Source organism: Acanthaster planci, linkage group LG05, assembly GCF_054643075.1.
Source record: "Acanthaster planci isolate LZ-2023a linkage group LG05, COTS_SCS, whole genome shotgun sequence".
NCBI lineage: Eukaryota > Metazoa > Echinodermata > Asteroidea > Valvatida > Acanthasteridae > Acanthaster > Acanthaster planci.
The window spans coordinates 5,047,957-5,072,802 of NC_141781.1; the positions used below are offsets into that span (position 1 = coordinate 5,047,957).

At 43.9% G+C, this 24,846-nt stretch overlaps 2 protein-coding genes across 5 annotated transcripts in view; one reads left to right on the forward strand and one right to left on the reverse strand.

Annotated features, from left to right (window-relative positions):
• Positions 1 to 1,845: 1,845 nt before the first annotated feature.
• Positions 1,846 to 14,164, reverse strand: LOC110989935 (uncharacterized). The gene is made up of 11 exons (XM_087136645.1): positions 13,875 to 14,164; positions 11,297 to 11,455; positions 10,169 to 10,417; positions 8,843 to 9,148; positions 7,880 to 8,108; positions 7,261 to 7,430; positions 6,154 to 6,370; positions 5,443 to 5,609; positions 4,589 to 4,769; positions 4,207 to 4,377; positions 1,846 to 3,768 (listed from the first exon to the last, which is right to left on the reverse strand). Exons 1-11 carry the CDS (start codon positions 13,921 to 13,923, stop codon positions 3,657 to 3,659), a joined length of 2,010 nt encoding a protein of 669 aa, XP_086992771.1. The 5' UTR covers positions 13,924 to 14,164; the 3' UTR covers positions 1,846 to 3,656.
• Positions 14,165 to 15,389: 1,225 nt separating this feature from the next.
• Positions 15,390 to 24,846, forward strand: part of LOC110989943 (uncharacterized) — a 29,716-nt gene continuing 20,259 nt past the window's right edge. Inside the window, exons 1-7 of one of the 4 annotated variants that reach the window (XM_087137082.1) lie at positions 15,390 to 15,642; positions 17,511 to 17,903; positions 18,706 to 18,846; positions 19,822 to 19,989; positions 20,984 to 21,334; positions 22,136 to 22,264; positions 22,912 to 23,082. In XM_087137082.1, the coding sequence (XP_086993208.1) occupies positions 15,558 to 15,642; positions 17,511 to 17,903; positions 18,706 to 18,846; positions 19,822 to 19,989; positions 20,984 to 21,334; positions 22,136 to 22,264; positions 22,912 to 23,082 (1,438 nt within the window). In that variant the 5' untranslated portion in view covers positions 15,390 to 15,557. Of the gene's footprint in view, positions 15,643 to 16,323; positions 16,446 to 17,510; positions 17,904 to 18,705; positions 18,847 to 19,821; positions 19,990 to 20,983; positions 21,335 to 22,135; positions 22,265 to 22,911; positions 23,083 to 24,846 lie in introns of those variants that run through there. The other 3 variants (XM_087137080.1, XM_087137079.1, XM_087137081.1) reach the window with 3 other exon arrangements.

The following is a 24,846-nucleotide window of genomic DNA, read 5'->3' on the forward strand; positions in this document are numbered from 1 at the left end:
TGACACGGGTTTCTTGTTCTCGCTGTTCCCGGAACACGTCCTCGTCAGGGTTTTTCAGGACCACACGCAAAACAAGTGGGATATTGATTTTTAAACAGCCGCTAAATAATAGCGAGATGGCTTGCGAAGCCGAAGACAGGGGGAAGTTTTGCAAAATAAATACTGATAATTTTCCTTTACAGAAAAATGAATGTTCCCTTTTAATTAAATAAATAGGAATTCAGCCCAGTTATCAAAACATCAACCCCCGGAGAATGCATGGACGCCACCACTATAACTATACCAGCGATAAGCGGCTGTAGGTCCCGGCGTTCGAGCGGCCCACCCACGAACAGCAAATCGAGCTGTTGGTGAACATACGAGAGCAAGCCACACGAACTCAAGCCAAAATGCTTGCTAAATCCCCGACCTACCATGATGGCTCGAGCTATGTTTCACTGCCAGACTGCCAAGCGTGTGGCGTGTGCAGAGCCCGACTAGACTATACCAAAAGGGCGGGTTCTCATGCAAATACGTCCCTCCTACACAAACGCACGGCAAAACCAAGTACATGTATCTGTTGGAACCATGGGCTCTGAGCTGGACCAAGAGAGGGCGCAATTTTCTTAGCAACGGAAGCTCCATTGGTAGTAGCTGGGTCCAGTCCACTAATTCAAGCCCCATTGAAAACAGTGGAAAAATCAGCACCGTTCAGGGCCCAATAGCATGCGAGTGTACGCCAACATCCCTGAGATTTCTGAAACACAAATGAAATTCTTGTCTGGTCACTTATCTTTCAATTTCTTTTCAATTTTTTGTGGGTTAACCAATTACATGTTTAATTATTCCCACAAAACAAAATCACCCCCCAAAAAGTGATTTTTCCGAAGTCTGATTGCAGCCATTTTTCAAGTGGCAACCCTCAACTTTCTCGGGCACTTAGGACCATTTTTCAACCGTAGTTTTCAGCCCTTCTGCCCTCATTTGAAAGCTCAAAGACCCAGGGAGTTGATCCTGGCAACGATTCACACAATCTCACCATTTTGAGGGCCAAGCAGTCTCCTTTTTCAAAAGATACTGTGGGGCACTTTTAATGCTAATGAGCTGGTCAGAAATTCTCACTTGAATTAGTGGTCTGCACCCAGCCGTGCATCGCTGGTTCACGAACGACTACGAAATGCAAGTGTTGCAGTCGCGTCGCTACTAAGGGTGCGTTCGATTAGCTTCCCTGAATACACCAGTGTTACACACAAGGGAAGCCTCGAAATGAGGGTAATCGAACGCTGCAGTGTACTCGCCAAGGCATTCTGGGAAAAGGTCAAGTCCCCGCCACGTTCCATCGTGTACGTCCATGCACGAACAGTCCTTCGTAACGTCATTACACTCGCGCAGCCTCCAGAGACCCGCTCGCCAGCCGCGGTAGTAGTGGCTGACACCAGGGCAGGCACGAGGATCACGTGATGGCTAAACGAACGCTCTCGTGTAAGTTTGACTAACACGTGTAAGCTAATAGAACGCACCCTAAAATAATGAGCACCCCTTACCAACACTTTTCAACCGATGAGGGGGTGCTTTTGCTCATAACGAATTGACGAAAAAGTCGAAAATGAATCAAATTTAAAGGATCCATGTGAGGCATTTTACCAAGACAAACTATTTGTGCATCTTAGTTTATGCTTTTCTCCAGGGTATGAAAACACATGTTTATGGGGCGAGTAGGAATTTAAAAGGACTTTAACGTGCGATTTTTCAGCATTTGAAGTCGTTCAGCTTTCTGGAGAATGCTCATTGGGAACATTGTCGAGAATATGTTGCTCAGTGATGGACTTTACACAACAGAAATGGAAAGTTACCACTACAGAATCATAAAACTCTAATGGGGGTTTTAATTTGTGTTTTACAAATTGATGAATTGAGGTCTAATTCTAGTGCAGGGATGACATCGCAGATGTTGCCCATTAAAAAGAAACTGCATTCGCATTAAACCTAAGAGGCTAACAAAACTGTCAAAGTAGCTGAACAAAAGTTGAAAATTAGATTAAATGTAAAAACAAACATGCATTTTCAAGGGTTAAAATAAAATAATTGCAATTTTTTAACTTTTTGATCGTTGCTACTCTGTTAAATGTAAGGAAATTATCTGACACGTCTCTTCTTGGTCATTCTCTTTGAAAATTTCACCTTAAAACGTTCATTTTTTTAGTGCTTTTTGTTTAAGGAGTCTTCTGTTCAAATTGTGTGCCATAATTTGCCTGTTGAAAATATTTGTCAGAAAACTTAGCTGACTGGCCTGCTCTCGTGAACTAAAACAATTTATCACTAGAGTGACGGACAAACTGAGCCCCAATTCTCTCACATTTTTAGCTGCTTTGAGAAATTTTTTGCCATGGATAAAAATTATGTATTTGCTCAGGTGCAAAAGTTCTGTCACTGTGTAGAGCACAACTTTTTTATTTGCGAAGAACAACGCAAAGATTTACTTAATCCATGCTATTCGCGAACATTTCTTAGCGCGACAAGGCTTGTGCAGCTTCGTTGGCAGTGAAGAAATGGACTTGAGGACTGATGAATTTTGACTAAAACTGGTTTTTTGGTCTTCAGACGAGTGAAATTTAGGATACATTATTGCCATCTTCTTAAAAGTGTCTTGTATTCGTATTTTCCTACCATTCTTGACAAAATGTACTTGTAAACATTAAGTTTGAATTTGTTTCATTTTCGGTAGTCTCGCTAACTCTTGAAAGAGCCTGCTTCTTTAAGTATCTCAAGGCAGGGGAGTACACATATCTTGACAGGGCAGCATTTCGAGGTTATCTGAAACTTTAGCAATCACTTATAAAGTTTAATTATAGCCAGAGGAAGCATTTAATAACTACGAGATAGGCTGAATTTTGCAAAAACCATGCAAAAAGTCAATTACCTGAAACACAACGCTCCCCTCCCCCCAAAAAATGGGGAGCGAAAACGGAGTCTGTCAGCTGAGTGAGGGATCCACTACTGATTTCCGAGTGCATGTCTTCACAGGCTTAAAACAGTTCGGGAATGCATGAAAAAAAACTTCACCTGGCCCCTGGCTTTTACGGCTCTTAACTTTTCTCTTTGTCCAACAAAATACCACCTGACTGACAATGTGTGTGCCTTGTTTTCTACTTTGCTATATCCGGGCATGGACCGTAATCTGTAGTCACGGCTGTTCGTCAATAAAGATCTCCAGGTCCCTGTCATGAAAAAAATATTTAGAGGAACTGGGGGGCGGGATGAAGCGTCATGAAAATCACGACAAAATCCACCTTGAAGGAATCTTTATTGTGATAGACAAATTTGTATTTTCTCGGAGTTGTATTGGCTAACTGAAAACACAGGCAGGTCAGCATAAAGTAGGGAAAACAAATGTTTTCTCCAGCGAGTGAGAGGTCCCAGGCACTGCGGGGCACATTCGTTGGTAGGATATAGGGAGAACATCTAGGGGACGCATGCTCGCGCAGGCGCATTAAACCGCTACTTCTCTTCTACATATAAGCTTCACACAGACCTATGATCAATTGCTAAAGCTTAGCACTCGTTAAGTTACACAAAACTCGTGTATCGATCCGTCCATCAGTAATTCCCATCCCATAATCCCGTATCATCCCTACCCACGCGGAATCTATCGTCCGAAGAAAGGGTTGACGGTGTGATTAAATGTGACAGCCACCTGGTTCGGGCTCATAGTCTATTGTCTCTGTCTTGAATCCACCTTCGCCGGCCAGTAGACACGAAACACGGGTTGCCGGTATGTGGCCGACGCACCTGTAGGTAACATGCCATAATGAAAATAAATGTATCACCTTGAAAAACCACAAGGAGGCGGCCATTTTGTCATCAACGATAAACTGTTTGTGTGTTCCCAGCGTTAGATTGACCGACCCAAGAACAATTCCCCCATCGACATCTACAAGGATACCGTGCACGATATGGGGCCGATGGGTACCCCCCCTACATGTCTAATCCCTATACACACTCTAGACTATTGTTACCTAACACATCCCCCCTAGAAGTCTGTAAAGAATTCCTGAGATTCCGATCAAACAATGACCAACACAAAGGCAGGGGGGGTCTCTCCGCCCCAATACTTGCATATCATACGTCTACATGTACCGCAGACAACATGGGTGCTTTAGGTTGTAACTCCAATGCATGCTCCAACAGGGTTGTGTCCCTGGGCAAGCTTCACATCCTCGATCTTACCTACAATAATCATCTCTGCGGTCCCCATTGACGTCCATCATGTACCACGTATCCACGTGACCTGCATCAAACCAAGACCCAGTGCTGTTGTAGTCCAAGTCACTCTGGCTGCCTCCCATCCCAGCCAGCGAGCAGGAGAGCAGGTAGCCGCCGGTAGAGTTGGTGACCACCCTGTGAAAGATTGTGTGTACCGTATTTTTATTCGGAACCATTGCCTGATGTCGAAATCTGGTTCACGATGATGGTCCAAACAGGCGCATGCATTTCATGCAAAAGTAGGATGCACGTGACGCTGCTTGGTCAACGAGAGCCACTAGTCGAGTGGCGTATGACTGATTTGTAACTGAATGTGCACAACAAATGCACTAAGCCCTTGTCCTACCTGCAGTAGTCGTTGGCGGCGCCCTGCCCCTGAACATCCACCCAGCCGTGGAACATGGACGGCACGCCAAGGTTGTGAATGTCGTAACGGCGCGGCTTGAAAGTACTCGGGCTGATGTTGGGTGTTGTAATGTTGAATTGTTGTTGGCCAGGACTACCGCTTGAAATCGTTGGGTTCATATCTGAAGATGATAAAAAAAAGGAGGGGAAAGAAACAATCACGTTAAATTAAACGAGTCTTAATTCCGTTGATGTAGCTTGGCCCACAGGCAAACGCTGTCTCAGTTCAAGGTAGAAAGAGACACAGTCCTTCTGTGTATTTCTTGAACTGAGACAGTGTTTGCCAACAGGCCAAGATGCATCGAATACAACGTGGTCTATTGCAAGCGTGCGATACTGCATGTACTGTGTGCAATCATTCAATGTACATGTACACTGTACATGTAGGCATTCTGCCGATGACGTCATCAAATCAGCCAGGGAACGCACATGGCCAAAAGGGGATTTTTTGTGGGCGGTGAAACTCAGGATCTTTTTATTCATGTTGGGGTCACAATTAATGGGGTAAACATTAAATTTACGATGTATTTGAACTGGTTACGTATTAATTGTTATTTTGAAATACTTCACGTGAACTGAATGTTTTCAATTTCTGTTAACCTTTAATTGAAGGTAAGCTACATTGAAGACTCAAAACAGCCAAGGTGAAAGTGTGCCTTGGGTCCCTCGGGTGTTAAAAACCATATCACTCACTCACACTCACATTGTTTAAATGTGCCATCACTGGTAAGGAATTTCACTGAACCATACGGGCTTTAGACTTGATACCGCCCATAGCATACACTTTGGCCATACCTCCAAGGTAGCAAGTAGACCCGCTATTTCGACTCGGCAGATTCTCGCACACCAATCTCTCCGGCCCACTGAAGCCAAATTTACGTAGCACCATCAAACAATCTCTCCTGACAGAGTCACACAGCTCCCGGCAAGGTAGCACCTTGGCTCCGCTGGAGATGTCGCACCTGCCAGACAAAATGACCCCGTGTCGACCAGCATTTCAGAATTCAAAATTCGTGCAAAGGTAACAAGAATGTCAAAAGCAATAGGGTATTCACATTTCAAATGTTTAAAAAAGTGCACCTAAAGTACCCCTATGCTGCTTTGTTCTTATTATGACAATTACAACTTCACCATAATGCCGTGTGTTTTACCTGCTTCATACGAATTGTTTTTAACTTCACTTTACAAGTAGATCAATTTCATAATGTCTGGATAGTTTATGTACTTCATGGGAACAAAATAAAAATGTATCAATCATTTCACTAACAGAAAATGCCAGTATTAATAGAGTCTGCGCTTCTTTTTTCGTGTCAGGTTATGAGTGACTCTATTAAAAACTGGCCAACTGACCTGACCCTGCAAAACCCACTGTTCATGAGTTTCAGATCGTGATTCCTGACACCCTTGGCCTTATACCTTTTTGAAAGCATTTTAGCGAACCTGTAAGTACTTGCAAAGCACTGGCCAGCAAGATGGTGGCCATGCAAACCCTCTATATATACGTACTGTGGAGTGTACATGGCACACAGGAACGTCTTCAGGAAGGACGAGCACTGCGCTTCAACCAAAGGATAGAATTGGCGAACTTCGATTTCAACTTCGTCCTGAGTCTGGTGGCCAAACCTGTTCGGCATGGCTGTTTTGGTGTAGCCAATGTCAGACTTGCACATGGGCACAGTGATGGCTTCGCACTGCCCAAGAACTTCGGTCATTACAGGAGCACCTAAAACAAACGGTAAGATCTCACCGCATGGTGTATAATTCAACGTCCAAGATACACCGCCCTCCTCGGCTGACAATTATTTTTAAGAACACGAGGAACGTGGTTTTGTGAGTAAATCTTAATAAATTAGTATTATACTTGTACATTGTTTGCTTCTAATTAAAATACAATGAACGGAATATACCATTGGTGCTCATCGTTAACAAAATGCTTGTAATTAGCATTATTTGGTACTTATTTTTTTGCTAAGGACTACAATGCAGTATTTCAGGATGTGATCAGTCGAGAATGTCCTCTGCGAAGCGACTAGTATTGGGACCCCCCACCCAAAAAAGGATCAAAACTTTTTTCAAACAAAAATGATGGAATGACGATTTTGGCTTTCTTTCACTCCCCTCCCTTCCAAAAGAGCAAGGGTGTAAATCCTGGGGACGTGGGGTATATGTCTCCCCCAACTTTATGACTGAAAGGCGATTGGATTATTCCCTGCACGTTTGTGCGATGACAAAATATTATGGCGGTCTGCGAAGAATTTTTGAGCAACCAAATGTATTGAATGAATGGCATTCAAAAAGGCCTGAACAATCCACAAATCATGAAAATTCTGTTCTGTACAGATGCGATGTTTCCTGACACACATGAACAACCTTACACAAAGTGTGCGTCGCCAAGATTTAATGCGTCGTTAACGGCAAATTCTTGTAACAGGTATGGCTGGGTGACTGGCTAAGCGAACATTTTTGCTTAGCAAATCCCTGTATATCTAAATACGAGGACATGTAAGGGAGGATAAAGGGTATATCATTCAGGATTTTCTGTGATCCTTTTAAAGCGGCTAAGGTGGATTTATGGTTACGACAACGCCTGCATGACGACTTGATGCACGTTACCTCCTAAGTAGCATTCTTTTCCTTCACTGAAGCTGGGCAAGTTCTCACATGCCAGATACTTTGGCCACGAGTATCCAAATATCTGGTAAATGTCTTCTTTGCAGTCGTCTCTTGCCAGTACACACAGCTCTCTGCATGGCACCACACGGCGGCTTGTACCATCAGTACATCTGCGAGAGAAGAATATTGTACAACGCAAAGTTCATTGTATAGCACAGATTTTGGTCTCATAGCACCATGTATCAGGGGAAAAAATCTTTTAAAAAAAATCAAGTGTAGTTGATATGTACCTCTTCAAGAAACGTTACTTTTTCCAAGAACAAGAGTGAATCTATGGGAGTGTTTTTAATATCGGTTTTTAAACACATACCAAACGAATGCATCCACCAAGGATCTCCTCTTTCATTTCACAAACGTGTGAGGGTGGCTTTGTACACGTGTTCCAATTAAGGACGTCTCGTTTCCTAACTGGAAGTGGAGTTCTCCGAAGTGTTGTCCACTAGCATCGCATACTATGTTTTTCACGAATTGCATCAACGTAAATGCAGACCTCTCTCCTATGAATCAACCCCTCACCTCCCTCCCCCCAAAAAAAATTAATTGATAAAATAATGCATACTCTGGAGTGTACATGGCGCACAGGTATGTCCTCAGGAAAGGCGAACACTGCGCATCCACGAAAGAAGAGAACTGGTGAATTTCCGCGGCTTCCTCCTGAGTCCAGTGATGGAGGAAGTTAGGCATGGAGGTCTGTGTGTAGCCGATGCCCGACTGGCACATCTCCACAGTGATGTTTTCGCAACGCCAGTAATCTTCGTCGGAAACGGTTCCGCCGTCGTCAGAAACGCCTGGGAGTGACAACCAAAACAAAAGAAAACAGAATTCAAGGTCCTGTTCTCAGTAAGCCTGCTCCTACTGTTCTGCCCTCACTTGTCTGCCAGCATTTTCGGTGGCATTCGTGCGAACATTACGATCATGGAATCTTCTCTTGTCGACAGACACTGACTGTAGTTTATACGGGCCTACTAAGTTTACAAGAAAGTTTACCCAAAAAGTACATTTTGCTCCTGCGTTGGTGAAATGGGATTGGAAGTCGTCTTCATTTGGAATGGAATTATTTGTTAATCAGCGTTTCAATATTTGTGTGAGATGTTTGTAAAACTTTGTGAATAATTATTTCGGTTTCGTGTTCACAGGTGGCCATAATTTTTGGCATAGATAAGTGGTAAAACTTTCCTTGTAAACTACCAATTAAGGTCTATACACGGAGTTGCTTTCGATTTTAATCCACAGAACAGATATGTACTATTTTTCCTCCATAAGTACTAGCATAATTATTTAATAATCAATCGCACACCCAAAAGGAAATGCGTTTACAAAGCAGAGCCATTTTGTACCTCTGACCTATTTAACATCGGTAGGCCTATTACACACTGAGTATTACTCACAATTAGATGTTGCGTTCACATGGAAATTTGTTCGACAAAATAGATCCGGATTATCAAATATCACAGGGAGTGTTAAGACCTGCGGAGACCGTATCCTCGAAAGATATGCGTAGTGGGAGTTGGTAGGGACTTACTTGCATTATATGCCGGTATATTTGCAACTGTCGTTGTGCCCTCTCCGAATTCATTCAAGGCTGTGATTTCAATTCTATAACTCCCTGCGTTCCAAAGGTGAAAGATCTCAATGGTGCGTTCGGGTGGGCCTTTAGGATCGACAGGATGAAAGATTTCCCTCTCGACTGGAGAGAAGGTCTCGTTCAAGCGGATGAGAATTGCCTGCGTGGTGGATGCTGGAGAGAGGAAGTGGACGGAAGCCTTATCCAGGCTGTCCCTGGTGACGGCTGTGATCCAATTCGGCGGTTCGTTCGGTGGGAAGAGATCTGTGTTGAAGAGATATCCCAAGCCCAAAGCAGAACATGATTTTCAAGAGGTAAGCGAGTGATGTCTGGAAAGGGTACAATATCAAAAGAATGTCTCACGGGAGGGTTAATTTTTTTAGTGGAGGATATTTGATTGGCTTTTAACGCGTAGTTAGACCCAACTGGCCCTTCGACCCTAACAGGGCTGATCCCTCCAATTACATCGTAATTTTACAGTGTGTCTCAAGCGCAAAATGCAAATCAAAATAATCCATTTATCCCAAAAATGATGGTTAGAAGTCGTTCATTTGGTATCGAATGAACGCTTTTGGTATTTTCTACTCCGACTGAAATGTGAATTTGCAGCTTGAGTTGCACTGTACTGTGGCGTGTATCTTACAAGTGTTTGCAATCACTGAATTTAAATCCTACATTTTCACACAATTGTATTGGCTCTGTTCTTCTTGGGAATTTTTGCAGTGGTAAACTTGGTGAAACTGACGCTTTATTTCAGAAGCCACACAGTTTGAGTAAATATTGTGTAGTCTGGTTTGCAGTTTTAGAGTTTACTGAGTTTGTTTCACAGAAAACATTTGCAGTTGAAATTGTATAATTTACCTCTATCAATTTGTAACAATGTACTGAGTTTACTTCTGTAACAATCCAAGAATTGTGTTGATAATGGAAAATAACAGATCTTGAGGCTAAACATGACCCAACAGAACCCTATCCTGTTCAATATCCTCATTCTCTACGCTTTTCCAATGATCTCATCTGTTAGAGGGTATTAACTGGCGTCAACACAGTACGTGTATTTTGATTGTTGTGGTAAATCCTACTGGACAAAATAAAAAAGGTATTCCGAAGTCAACATTATCTTCAGTAATCAGTCATCAGTTTTGAAAAAGATAACACCTTGAGCTTGAATTTTGAAACCAAATCAAAAACTTCTGAATGATGCTCCCAGCACCCACATCCTGGGGAGTTAGGATTAATCATTTCAAAGCAACGAATTAATGGTTTGCCTGAGCTTGATCTTACCAGAAAGGCAGTCAGCGTTCATCTTAAGAGGGTAGTTTCCTTTACAGTTCAACTCCGGTACCCTATCCAAGCCAAGCCGACGGGCGGTGACCCGGCATTCGCGCCAAATGGCGCGGCAGAGATCGGCACATGGCTTCTGGTAGAAATATGCATAGCCGGTACCTCCCAGAGAGATCAAGTTCAACCGTTGATAGTGGGCGGCACAAAGGAAACGACCCAAAAGGTCCGAGCATCCTGAGTCGATCAGATCTGAGTAAAAGGAAGTCCCGGATTTCATTCTAATGTGAATAGAGCAATACCTTCTGTCAATAAACGTAAGACTGGGAATGTTTTCTTTTTTTAGAAATCAAGGTCTAGCATTATTTCTTACCTTAATCAGCCAGAAAAGGCAAATTCTTTGAATAATTATAAAGAGCGATAAGAAATTTACTCTAGAAAGGTTCTGCCCACGCAACCATCCCAATCAGAATATGCACTCAAAAGAACATTGGGTCCGGGCATGTTTCCGTCATTGGCAGGGGCATCATTGACACACTACATAGTGTGTCACTGTGACTGTGAGACAACACTGTACCCAGATCCGGCATAACGTCCGTTGTGATTGATTAAAATGAAAAAACAAGGGAAACCACTTAAGAACGTGATCTGCGCATCAAGACATCTTGGGGTACTTTGGGGGACGTAAATTAGAGATCTGCTTGGGACGCACTTTTGGCTCTGAAAATACTTTTGGCTTTGACAGTACTTCTCTCTTTATCTTGAACATAAATTCTCCTGCTTAGTCACATTTTCCAAAGCCACCTTTGTTCCTGTCCCACCTATAGCACTGTGCGTGAATAGTCGTTTTTCATACTGTTTTCTAGATGCCTGTAACATCTCAGTTCGAAGATCATTAAACTGTGAACAAGCATCATGCACTTTTGAACATGTTGTGTCTTTAATTAATCTCTTTTCTATTTCTGCAAACTAGTACACGACTTTCACTTTGAGTGGCCACTGGGAGGCCTTGGGATGGGCGAAATGTAGTTAACCCCCCCCTCCATTTCCCCGATTGGCCCCTGCTAAAAGTGATATCTCAGAGATGATGTGTTGAAACTCCCCCTTGAAACTCCCCACTGCACGGCTTACCTTGCAGGTATTCGATGGTAAATTCGAGTTCCATTGCGAACGGACTCGGGGGCGCATTGTCGTACTCGTAGGCTAATATGCCCTCATCTCGGCACAGTGGAGGCACGGCCGAGGGCGGTAGAAAGTGTCGGCGGCCGATGGTTTGTCGGCAACAAAGGCCTTGAAAACAGACGGCAAAAATCCAAAACGTAAGACAGAGACTTTCCCGACGACCCTCTTTAGCTTGCGGAGAGCCATGTGTAGGGGGTTTGTGTAGCGACTGTCACCGAACAGTGGTACCATACAGCAGTTGTCAAGATGCTTACCACCTCTGTCGAGGATCACGGCAAATGACGAGTGATGGCATTACCATGGTCACCGGGACAATAGCGTGTCCAGGTCTCATTGAGGGAGGGTTGCAACATTGATGATTTTTTAACTGACTTATCAATTTATTTTCATCTGTAAAAGAATCCTCATTCTGCGCACACACCCAATAAACGGTAGAACTGTTTCTGAACTACATGTACTAGGATGCGCGCTATCAATTCGAACATGTCTCGAAAGGAATTATAAGTTCCTGCTCCAGCGCTGGATTTGCAAATGCTTCGTGATATAGACGGACAGCGTAGCGTGATTGTCAAGATGGAGTGGGTATAGCTGTAGTCTAGTGTCAGTGAGTGTCAACAGAACGCCAACGTACCGAAAAAGCACTCGAAATGCACACTTTAGAAGTACAAATCAAATTAAATAGTAAAAGCTTGTAAAAGCTCCCAAATGTAGCCTTACCCCTCAGAAAGGTCCTAAACGATTAGGCATACATGATAACATTTCCTCTTGGCCTCCCTGCCGGCAATTTTTTTCCCAAACGGTTTTGATTTCCTGTCTTGTGATTGGTCTGTTACATGCATATTTAATGCATGGTTCTCGACCTCACAAACCAAACGTATGGTGAGAATTCTCACTTGTTATTTACAGGTTTGAAAAAAAAGAGCTGTAGAACGAAAGAAATGGTTTCGAACCTGAGACGGAGGATTTCAAATCGGGAGTACTTCCAACTAATCCACACATCATGGCTGCCAAGCTCCGGTGAATTTAAAACCTTTATACTTTATCATAATCATGACCACTCATTGAAGCCATCGACAAAATTATGAATGATGCATATGTACAGAGGGCGCCCTATTTCGAAACGGTTGGATCTAGTTTGGGGAAAAAAATACGCAGCCAGCCCCCCTCCCGCAAATGGTTGCGGATCCCCCTTTGATATCAAAAACCAATGTTTGTGCTATAGGCGCCAGTAAAAGAACTCGAACATAAGGGCAATTTCAATATTCCGAGCTCTGGTCTCCAAGTCCCTTGTCCAACTGTGGAGCTTAAAGGGACCATGAAATAGAAATATTTACAAAAACACTTGAAATTGCACCTTTAGGTTTCAATTAACCTTATTTGAAATTTTCGTTTGCAATTTTAACTCATATTGTGGAGCTTTTGGGGTTTTATGCTAAAGCACATTTTCATTATTCATAAGCAAAACTATGATGTCATCTAAGGCACTGAATCTGAACGTTGCACTGATTCGCGCACAGAGGATTTCTAGATTGTTTCAAATACTGCTATCGTAAATTTCCTTTGGCAGTTTATTGTGGTGTAAGTATATGGCAATAAGCCAGCAAGCAACATTTCCCCCCAAAAATATTTGTTTTCAGATAGCAAATTTGGAGTTCACAATTTGAACATGAAAACATGCAAACTGAACCATGTCTTCCTGGATTTACATCAAAGCAAAAGCGCCCTCACTTGTCCAGAAATGCTTGTTCAAGTTTGAATGTTTAAAAATTGCACTTTTCAGTTCACGTAATGCAAAAAAAGATCTCAAGCAGTCTCCATACGCTGAAGGAGGGTGCAAAGATGCAAAAAAAACCGTTTCTAAGAAAAATTCATTTCATGGATCCTGGAACTGTGCGGCACAAGATGTAATAGGCCGTGTCCAAAACGGACTTTAAGAGCTACAGCTAGGCCCTTTTCGACGCATATCCGCGTATTTCCAGTGGAGTAAAGACCTAGCCCTAGCTCTGGACAACAGATTCGGATGCAGCCATATAATTATGTTACCATCAACCTCCGCACACCCCCATCAAAATCTCCTGTTTGTGAGTCGCAGTGCCCACTTTTCACAAAAGTGAAGCACGACAAACGTTATAAAGGCACAGTTTTCATGCACGCTCCAAACTTCTGCGGGTCAGACCCACACAAGCGGTTAATTCTTCAAACTTAGAGAGCATGTAAAATTTCATCGGAAATACGTTAACTACAAAGACAATTTGACTTGCACGAAACATCAAGGGCTTTCAGGAAACATAAAGTGGCCCAAAACTGTCATCAGTGGCACTGATAATTTGGGATGGTTCATTCCCGGCCCCGTGACCCTTCGTCCGGTAAATCAAATTTAACCCGGCAACATACCCGTGTAGTTCTATATGACAAACATCGACAAACATCCACGGCTTTGGGTCCGTGTCGGGATTATATTATTCTCACGGGTGAACTATATACCCACGGAGGAAGTAACATTCCTCCATGATCTATCACACCTTACCGGTCGTGCAGACTGCAAAAAGAATCCCGATCACGAGTGGCTTCCCCATCACGGCAAACTTACATCGAGTCCTCCAACAGAATGCAGACCATCGAGTGACCTGGTAGGCCTAATGTAGCTGCCACTGTTTTGATCGGTGGATTGTGAAGTTTTCGGCCACTGGTGTACGGAGTATAGTCTGCGCTGAGGTAGCCTCGACGCTCCCAATTCCAAATTCGTGATACATTGTAAGAATAAGCCTCCGATCGACAGAGGGTGCCACCCAGGGGGCAATAAACAGCAGAGTAGGTATCCAACTGAATAATACCCTCCTTGTCATTTTCTTTCGGAGAATAGTTTTCTCAGCTTGACTTTTCTCCCTGAGGGGTTTCTTGTATAAATAAACACGACATAAATTCCCTCGACAATGTTATTGATAGATCTTTAAAACAAAAACACTCAGCAAAAAAAGCTTTACAAGTCCTAGTGATATTCGTTTACTGAAAGATGAAATATTGTTTTAGATCGAAGGCTGCGAGCAAGTGGTACTAGTAGAGTGCACAATTTTTTTTTAATTAAGAGTCTCCTTGAATAGTTCGCGACACCTACAACCCCTGTGAACACATTTGTTTCTGGTGAAATATGACTTCAGACCTTAACTTTTCGATAAAACTCGACACTGGACGACATTTTCTGCTCCTTTTCATTTCATGTCTGCCTTGATTGATTTATCTTCAATTACACCCACACGCACAGTGGGCCCCGGGTAAGATCTCAGCAAACACGCAGTAACTTCGCAAGTTCGTCTAAATAGGTGCCACCTTGCAACAGACCCCGCAGTCATGGTGCAATCGAAAGGTCCCAAGCTGTGAACCCGGTACCACGCGGTGCCACTGCTGGCCTGGATCTGTGAAGGCCGTCGCGCTGAACGTTATTCACATTAAATCAAAATGTTAACTACCCTGAACCCTACCGCGTGATGGCTCGGGATATCACAAGAAAAATGGAAAATCTAGCCAAAAGGGACACGAAGGAATATTACTTGCAAAACTATGCGGCACAAGCCTTTGAAAGCGATTTCCGAAGCGCGGCGCGTTTTAGGCAAGCGAGTAAGGGCCAGTGCATGGACATCACTTGGGAAATTTCTGAGGCTTCGTTTTTCCCACACTGGTTGATCCCCCTTTCCACCGTTTATGGTTTGTCATTTTGCAGCTGATGGCAAGGGGGGGGTGTTCAAAGCCCCCAAGCACTCCTCTCCCTTGCGTCACTGATACAGATGTCACTGCTGTGGAGTAGCTCGAGCCATACACTCATGTACACGTACAGGTACATTGCCTTGACTTCAGTGCAATAATAATTATACCATGCGATAGTTATTCTGTGACCAAAGGAAGGAGGTACACGTTATGGGTACATACGGATCAATGGGTGTCCTGAAAACTCTGGGGTCGAAATACTTAAGTTGCGCAATGTCGCACGTCTCACACCCCAAGGTTGTGGTTAAGGGGTGGGCTTCACCCAGTACATAAATAAACCAATCCCAAATAACTTCGGCTCAGCTTCGCTTGCGCGCCCAGCTCCATCGGTCACTGAGGGTAGAGAGGTACGGGACGGTCGTCCAGGCGGGATGCGGACGAAGCCGAAGTGCTGAGCAAGTAGGCCTATTCTCCCTTGCATTTAATTTCTTTCGTCTGACGATCGAGAATGCCCTCTATTTTGAAGTGGCAAGAAGTGTTGGTCATTGTCCTGACAGCTTCGGTGAACTTCGTTGCAGCTGGACATGCAGACGGTTAGTGCATACTTATAAAGGACCACTCCTTTTTTTACACTCCCCAGTGCCGCAAGTACATGTTTTACATTTAACCTTACTATAATGGCCTATGGCATGGAGTTACAGCGGCTCCAAGGGGGCCCAAAAGTGCGCCGTTAATGTTATATGACAATTAGGCTTACTGTTTCAGTACCACGTACGGGCCCATGTTTTCCTCATTGCTTCAACAAATCGTAAGTTTGTGCCAGAACTTGGGGACGGAGAAAGGTTGGGGATGACTTGTACCATGAAAATTCGAAGAGCTGGAGGGGGGGTGCATGAGTCTGTTTGGAGGTCGATGTTTATGATATATACATCTGTAATTATGTATTCAGAATGGCACATTTATAGGCCTATGCATTAAAAATTGTTTTCGCTTTTGAGTGATACTGAATGCATTCTAGACCTTGGATGTCTGAAAAATTCTTCACAATCCGCTTTAATTTTTTGTTCACCACAAAAAAAGTTGGGGGGATGATTCAATAGCCCCCTCCCTCAAAAATTGTGTGGGGGGAGGGAGAATATACACCCCCACGTACCCCCACTGTAATACGCCCACCACACTTCAGTGGGATGTTGTGTACTGAGAGATGTCACACTGCACATCGCGCCAAAAGTACCTTTAAAATGGAGCGTGAGCAACTGTTGGTGGCGCTCTCTCAAAAACTTTTGTCGCCGGCGCGCTTCGCTATCATGTGTTGCTACTAAGTAGATAAGGCTTGAAGATTGTACCTTTTTCCAGTAATGTCACCGTCGTGCTGGACCTCTGATGTGTTGTGATGGTAATGAGTGCATAGTGTTGTGATGGTAATCTACTTACTCAAGATTAACTAGTCAAGCATGCAGCGTTCGCACGTGCGCTTGCACCTGGTTGAAGCTGCCCGTATAGGAATATATATATGATCACCGTGGCCAAGGCGATTCACACGTGGTGGTATTGTTTACATTTAGTCACGTGGGTGAAAAAGGTCTATACCGCGGCGCTATCTTTGTTAATTAAGGCTAGCCTACTTTTTAGTTAAGCATGGCCTAATTAGCCATAAACTGGGAAGTGCAATAGACACTGGTCCAGCCACTCTGACTTGCCCTTCTTAGGATTTATGCCTAACTTAGTTGGAGGTGTCATTAATAAGTTAATGTTGGTGTTATCGGTCATGTTAGTAGGTGCGATTGCAGCGTGGTTAATCGCTGCCATGGCTTTGCTGCTTCCAGTCAGACCATGGAGGAAGGAATACATTAGATAGGCCTAACAAATAGAGGTAATTCCAGAATTTAGTAGTCCAAAAGTGTGACATTTTTGTGGCCCTGTTACATCTTACCTTTATAATTTGACAAGGAAATATCATCGGAACTGATTTCAAACTCTTTGTTTGGCAGGCAATTTCCATTAATTCATCACTCTTGGAAATTTGAAAATGTATTCTGAACTTAAAGAATCATAGGCCTATGTCAGATGTGACAGGGACACCAAAAAAATGGACCCCTAAATTCTGGAATTACCCAGGCCTAGGCGATCGTTCAGTCATGGAGCTATGTACATGTATTATAATTTGTAGGTCTAGGCCCCCTAAGTATTAAAAAGAATAGCTCCATGGTTCAGTCTTCATGTTCATGGTCTTGTCCACGTAAATGCTTATGAGTGTAATGCTAACAATAATGATGAGGCATCTGATGAAATGTTCGATTCCTCAAGGCAAAGTTCATCTGTCGTCTGTACGGTCATTTCTATTTCAGATTGCAGTTATTCTTACCATTGCATTATTTGTTCTAGGCCTAGGCCTGTACAATATCAGCATAAATCCTGTTTTGTTCAATCAGTCAGTCTCACTTCTGTGTGTCAAATGCAGGACCATGTGAACCCATCACGGTGAATGCCTGCCGGGGTAAAGGGGTCATCCACCACTACACCCGCACCCCCATTGAATTGCCTTACGGTCCTGGCTCCGAGGACCTTGACCGATTCCAGACCCAGCATGAAGCCATCCACCAGCTACGGCCTTACCTGCCCCTCCTGAGCAGGGGCAGGGGCTGTCGGGAGTATTTCAAGCCCTTGGCCTGCGCCGCGTACCTGCCGGCTTGCGAGGATGGATCGGACGGCGCAGTGCCACCGTGCCGAGACCTGTGCGAAATGGCGCGGGCCAAGTGCTGGCGTAGCGTGCGTCATGTTGGCCTGGGCTGGCCTCGTCAGCTGGACTGCAGTAGGTTTCCAAGACCAACGGAGAACAGTGCCTGCATTTCTGGTATGAAAGAAAATTTGTTTCTGGACCCAAATTTTGGCCAAGTTTATTGCATTCATAATCACTGAGGCTCTTAACCCCTTCGCTATGGAGGACTGCTGCTACCGCACCTTTGTGTGAGCATTAGTGCACACCACACATACAGTCTATTCACCATGCAGCTGCTGGTTCAATGGGACCTGCTGCTGGACAAAGCCCTCCATTCAGGGCATACCACAGCCCAGCAGTAAAACTGGTCTTGAGGCTGTCGGTGCTTTGTAGCCGGTCTGAAAGAAGAATTGTTTTGTCACATCTCTGGTTTGATCATATTTTAGCTCATTTTACGAGGGAAAAATTAACAGCGGCAGAGGAATCTTTGAACAGTAGTGATTAGCCGTCCCTGCATTATCTTGTGCATTGCAGGGTGTACCTGTATATGCATGTAATACATAACACTTGTTGGTGTGATGTCACATGGTAAGTGTGACATGTAGTTATGTCACCCTGTCGTGACATTCAGGACCAATGAACAGTATGCAGGACAAAGGTATGAGAATATTTGTTACAGGAATTGAAGTCATATTCAAATACATGACCAATAGCGTTGGGCTAACAGGGGATTTGCAAGGATAGAGCAAATTCCCCCAAATGAAGCCAGCAGCTCTTGGGTCATAACCACACCTTCTTTTACATCCCTGCGCAAAAAATCTTTCTACGGTCGTGCATCAGGCCTTTTCATCAAGTCTGTCGCTCTTTTGCTGGTGAGGGGGTACCTCTAGTCAGAATGGAAGAAAAAATAATGGTGGATGTACGTTTATGCCGATAGCATTGAACCTGGGCCAAGTTGAAGTCACAGGGAGCAGCACTGGTGACGTGGAGGTGGTTGAGGTGCGAGTGACCTGTAGCTACGACCTTTCACCCCACTTGCAACCGCAGTGGCTGGCCCCGGATGGTCACATGATATCTGGTGAGGATTGCAAGCCACTTGGCATATAGTAAATTTTGCTAGAAGTTAAATGCTTTGATGCGATGAAGTTTTATTAGACTCACTTTTTTGCATCTTCATACTCATCTTCGGGGTATGCAAAGTGCTTGAAATCCGTTTGAAGTCAAGCTTTTCTGAACCAGTGAGGGCGCTGTTGCTTTGATGTAAATCAGGGAACACACTGTTTCTTTATCATGTTTTCATGTTCTAAATTCTGCAGCCCCTATTTGCCTGATGACAAAAGGTTACTTGCTGGCTTATTGCCATATTCTTGCACAACAAAACGTTGATGGCTTTGATCGGCCAGCCCTCAGAAAAAAGGTTGCAAAATCAGCAGATTCTTAAAATTTTTTATTTTTCATAAACACTCTCAGTCCAGCGGCCGATTTAAAGAAACGTGCTGTAACTTTGAACCATGCGTAAGTCTTGCACTGCAAATTTATGCCTCAGCGGCGCAATATACTTGCGTTCAATTTCACAAAGAGTTGCTTAGCTGCGCAAATTTATTAAATTTCTTGGATGAGGACAATAACAGCTTTTTGGACAGCTGTTACCTTCCAACATAACAACAGTCGTCAATTTCGCAGTTCTCTCACAGCCAAACAAGATTTTCATTATACGTTCTAAAATAAAGTTGTAAGTTACTCGCATGAGCCTTGTTTAGATCAGCAATGACGAGCCTTAACCAAACACGAGCTAGTCACATTGTTCATTTTTGCTTTGTTTGGAGCAACGTATACCACCAATAATTGACCGCGTAAGTTATGTCATAATTTGTTGCACAAGTCACGTACCTCCGCACTGTGTAAATTTCCTGAAATTGCTCTCAATTAATTTGTTGCACATTGTAGCATAAGGGACGTTGTGCCATTGGGTAAAACTCTGTGAAATCGAATACAGCATGGTGTATGTAAACTTTTGACCGCAACTGTAATTTTGTTTTCTTGTAATCCTCAGACGATGAGCGAGACCGCATCTTTGCGCAGAGGACAGACAAGCACACCACAACCCTTGTTGTGCTGCGATACATGGATTCCTTCGATAGTGGCAACTACAGTTGCGTCGTGGGCAACAGGGACTTTGTGCGCTCTGTGACGCTCGCCAATATCTATGAACCGGCTGCAGGTTTGAGTTCATTTGATTTGAGGTGTTTCTCTGTAGCATGATGAGTGGCCTCAGGAAGTCCTGTAATTTCAAAGATTGCAGGAATAAATACATTAATAAGTAATGGGTGGATGAGAATTGTTCAAACCTTTCCTTGAAAATTTTCTGACCACTGGGGATCCAAACAGGGAGATCTAAATGCTCGCTTGTTTCTGCACCTGCCATCGAAAATCCATTGGAATAAGCCGAGTTAAATTTGAATAAAATCTGGTACACTGAGTTATCTGATTGCATAGCGACCACCATCTCTGGAATGGACTGGTTCCTTGGTACCCTTCTTATTATACCCAGCAAGAAATGAGACCGAGGGGTACTCCCCAACATGTCCAATCCCTGTACACATTCCAGACCATTGTTACTTAACACATCCCCCCAAGATGTCTGAAAGGAATTCCCCAGATTCCTGCGAGACAATGACCAATACAAAGCAGGGGGGGTTCTCTCCGTCTCATACCTTGCTGCATATGCTTCTTTTCCATTGAAAACAGTGTATTGGTGCAAGGCATCTCTTATGTAACAAAGCAAAACTTTCCACACAGAACAAGCGTGGAGAATTCAAATGATTATGTTCACGTGAATATAAAGAGCTTATAGTGCACTAGATTTTATTCAATTTTAACTTGCAAAAGGCTTATTTATCCAATCCTTGATATTGTTGGATTCAGCTAGACGATACTTTGACAGCAAGTTTGTATTGATTCTCCCTTTGCAGTGTTTAATCTACCCACCTATCATAAAGGCAGACAAAAATAGTTTTGGGCAGGCAGTTTTGCTTGTACACAATGTGTAAAGCAACGTTTTTCACGTAGTTCAGCAGTGTTGGTAAAGAAATTACAGTTGGTGCCAAGGGGTCTCAGTTTCAAAAAAACGGATTGACCATATGAACTGGTATTTTTTTTAAAATGTGTGCATGAAGTGAACAAACATTTGAATTCTGACTCTCTGTCTTGCTTAGACCCGACGACTTGCGAGCCCATCCAGGGTTCCTGGTGGTGCCAGAGCAGCATCAACTATGCCGAGATTCAGCTACCCAACGCCTACGGCATGGCCACGCAGGAGGAAATCCGGCACAAGCTGGAACGCTATGGCGAGGTGGCCCGGTCAGGCTGCTCTCGCTACCTGAGCGTGGCACTCTGCTCCACTTACCTGTCGCCCTGCAACACCAGCCGGGAGGCCAAGCCCGCTCTCTGCCGTGATTTGTGCGAGCAGGTCGGGGCGGAGTGTGCGGACGTAATCAGAGATGCCGGAATCGCACCCTTACCTTGCGAGGAGTTGGTGTACCAGGCTGACGGTGATTGCTACAATGGTATGAACTCCTCACCAGAATAGATTTGAAGAAATGCCATGTTCAAATCACTTGACTGAAGCTTGAAATTGTTTCTGGGTCCGTAGTTACGGCTGCATCCACTTCCTCTGCTGTCCTGTATAATTTCAAGCCGCAGCCAAGCAATTTGGACACGGCTTTGTCGCCATAAACAGACAGTAAGAATCTTTCATTGTGCACCTCAAGGTCAATATATGTGATAACGCCGATCATTTGGATACCGCATGCAAACTTAGAGAAAACATACCATTGCAGAGAAGATGCATTTACTTTTATTCAACTGTCTTGAAATTACCTTCCAGATTTGCTCCTAAAAACTGACAAGACATGCTCCACCTATGCCTAGGAATGTTACCACACAGTCTTGGACGTTTTCATTGCTGCGCATTCTACCTGTAGATGGAGTCTCTCGTATTTTTAATATCAATCAATGTGATCAAGAAAGTACAGTTTACATAACATGTACGGTGCATACAGTATATGTTGATTAAAAAATGTGAAATCCCTCCTGTGAGTCATGCCAAAATGAATGAAAAATGCTTCTGAAATGTACGAGCGTTTAGGTTTTTATCATGCAAGTGAGCATTGTTTAGTTATCGAAGGATTTTGTTAAAATATTGAAAACAAGACAGACTGACGGCAATTTTATTTAAAACTGCAGGTTTTATGATATGAATGTAACCACCTCACAGAATGGTCTCCTTGAGACCCCAGATGGAACTAGAATTTTCTAGTCAGCATCATTCTATTTTTATTCCATTTCTTTGCCATCATCCTGATCAGGAATCAAGATTGGTCCAGTGGCAGTTCTTGACACAGCAACAGGAAAAAGAGTGGAGGTGATTTGTCATCATGCGTCCAAGTTCTGGTCGGCCTGGATCACGCCAAACTCAACTAAGCTGTACGCTGGTGGTGAGCAAAATGCTGCCCTAAGTGCGTCACATGCAGTACAGGGTTCATTCACAAAAGACATGAGCCTTCTGGGGTACTCTAACTTTATAGAAGTTACCCTGTACCGCATGGACTAGAAGCCTAGAAGTTGTAACCACCCAATCAAAAAAAATGCATTGTGTTGCATCAAGACAAAAACTCTTATTTGTTAGGGCAACTCTGGTACTGTCTACTAACAAATCTTGGGACTTGTGACCTAAGGGTTAGGGCATGTAGTAGCTTCCAATCATAGGATCAGCGGAAGGAGTTGGTTACATGGTGTGACCTTGGGCAAGTCACTTTACTCACATGTTTGTGCATAATTGAAGCTCACTGTGCCGACGTACAGTTGACAAGATTGTGTGATGAGCTATTGCATGATGTTATAAATCTCTCTGTAACTTCACATTGTGTCATCTTAAATGGGAATTCTGTCTTCTCTGGAATCTCTGTGTATAAATCATCCACACCGAGGGTTCAGTTCTTAACGTATTGAATTGCTAAGAAAAGACATCTTAAAAATGACACGAAAACTGATAATGTCATCATGACATACTTATGATGATGGGTACATTTTCTGATTTTTGCGGAAAAGCCAACAAGTTCATTTTTCTATTGTTTGGCCACAGTAACTCCAGAGTCAGCCCGCGTCACGGTGGAATCGGAAGGCAGTAATGTTCTGCGCCTGATCATTAATGATTTTGTCGATTCGCAAGATGCCGGCATCTACACCTGCAGTGATGGCGAGTCTTACTCCAGGTCTATCACCCTTGACAGCATCCATCAGCCCAATCCTTCCTGTAGGTTCTTTTATCAATTGTTTATGAATAATTGATGTGTAATTTATTCATTTGTAAAGCAAAGATTCCATACACTTACACATTTGTTCAGATGTGCTGTGTGGTGAGACATTAAACTATGGCGGTTGGACTCAAGGCATACAAGGACATTTCAGGCAGCCACCAATTGACCCATGTCTCCCCACGGAGCACAGCCAGCGATAGTGAGTGTCCATGGGAAGAGAAATCCTCGCAACACAAGAGACAACCAACGAGCAACTCTACTTAAATAAGGCCCAGGATGGGAATTAAAAACAGGACCACAGTGATGGGGGCGAATGCTTCTTCTTTCGTGTGGGTAGCAACTGATCAGGCAATTCCTTCCATTTGCTTCAGCCAATGGGACGAGGGAGTATACATGTAGTTGGAGTGGAGAGGTCAAATCCTTCATCAGGGGCGAGAGAACAGGACATTCTTAAAGAACGTGATGTACTGTCTGCCCAGCTTCCCCACAGACAGGCTGCCGATGGGTGTAGTCCTCAATCATACAAGCTCAAGTTGAAGCGAGCAACACCTGTACGTAGTCAATTAAGTGTTACCACTCCTTTCGAGGCAGTTTTGAACTGGCTGGGGCCTTGGTGTGTGGGCTGTATGTGATCTGAGCAGGTCATGGAGTCTTTCCAAGTGCTAGCTCTTCAAATCATCCAGCAGATATAAGTTGGAATAGCAAAGGGCAGTTGCATGGCTAGAGAAAAAGATGCCATGAAGGCAGGCGTTGGCAGTCAAGGTATATGCAGTCTTCAATCACATGCGGCAATGGGTTACTAACATTTCTGCATGCATTTACATAGTTACATACCAATTTATCAGTAAGCTTTTCTCTGCGTAGCTTTGGGGAAGCTACTCCTGCCAGGACTGATGAGAGATCAGTGGTTGTGGGGTGAAGCCATCCAGTGATGAGCCGCCAGTGTCATCGAGTGCACGGTCTAGCTTGCTAACATGAGCACTGCGGCACCATGCCTGGGTGAAGTGTTCATCTGCGTTGTACACAGTGGCCAATGCTCCTGTGCGGGGAATAGAAGTCTTCGCTCCACAAGATGTACCCGCCAGATGGTGTAGGAGGTTGTTACGTGCCAGCTAAACTAGGAGGTGTTGTCTGTGGGTCAGTTGACAGTCCAGTTGGCAGTTTCACACCAAGATATGTTGGATGGGCAGCAAGTGCAGGGCAAGGGTGCCGCATTGATGGTAACGGTTAACTGCCAGTTCGCTTCCTTAACCACTTGCCGCCAGGGACTCCGGTACCGGAGCCATAGGCCTATATTCGTGGCCGGGTCTCCGAACTCGGACAAAGGGAACAGAGCCCTGTAACAAAAGACCGTACTCGGAACAAAAGACCAGGCTGCTGGGCATTACTGACATTTTCACTCTCGAAAGTGGAGATAATTCAGCCTTGTTTTGAAACCGTATACCAGGGCGAGCGGATTATCACCGGGGACAAAAGCGCTCCACCACCGCAGAGATGAGCCACACAGCACCGCTGCGTGCTAATCTGGCCCCTATTGAAAAGAGGTCAGCAGTGCACTAAGCCAGGTTCGTGAACAAAAGAAAGTTATATAACACCGCACAATCTGGGCTCTTTTTACAAGGCTGCAGGCCTGGCTGAAACACTTGGGCGTCAATGAAGGTCACCTGCCAACTTAGAGTAGTGCCTAAAGATTACTTCATGTGAGTATAAACGTCCGTTAAATAAAACTATGAATTTTCGAAGTAATTTGAAAACAGAAA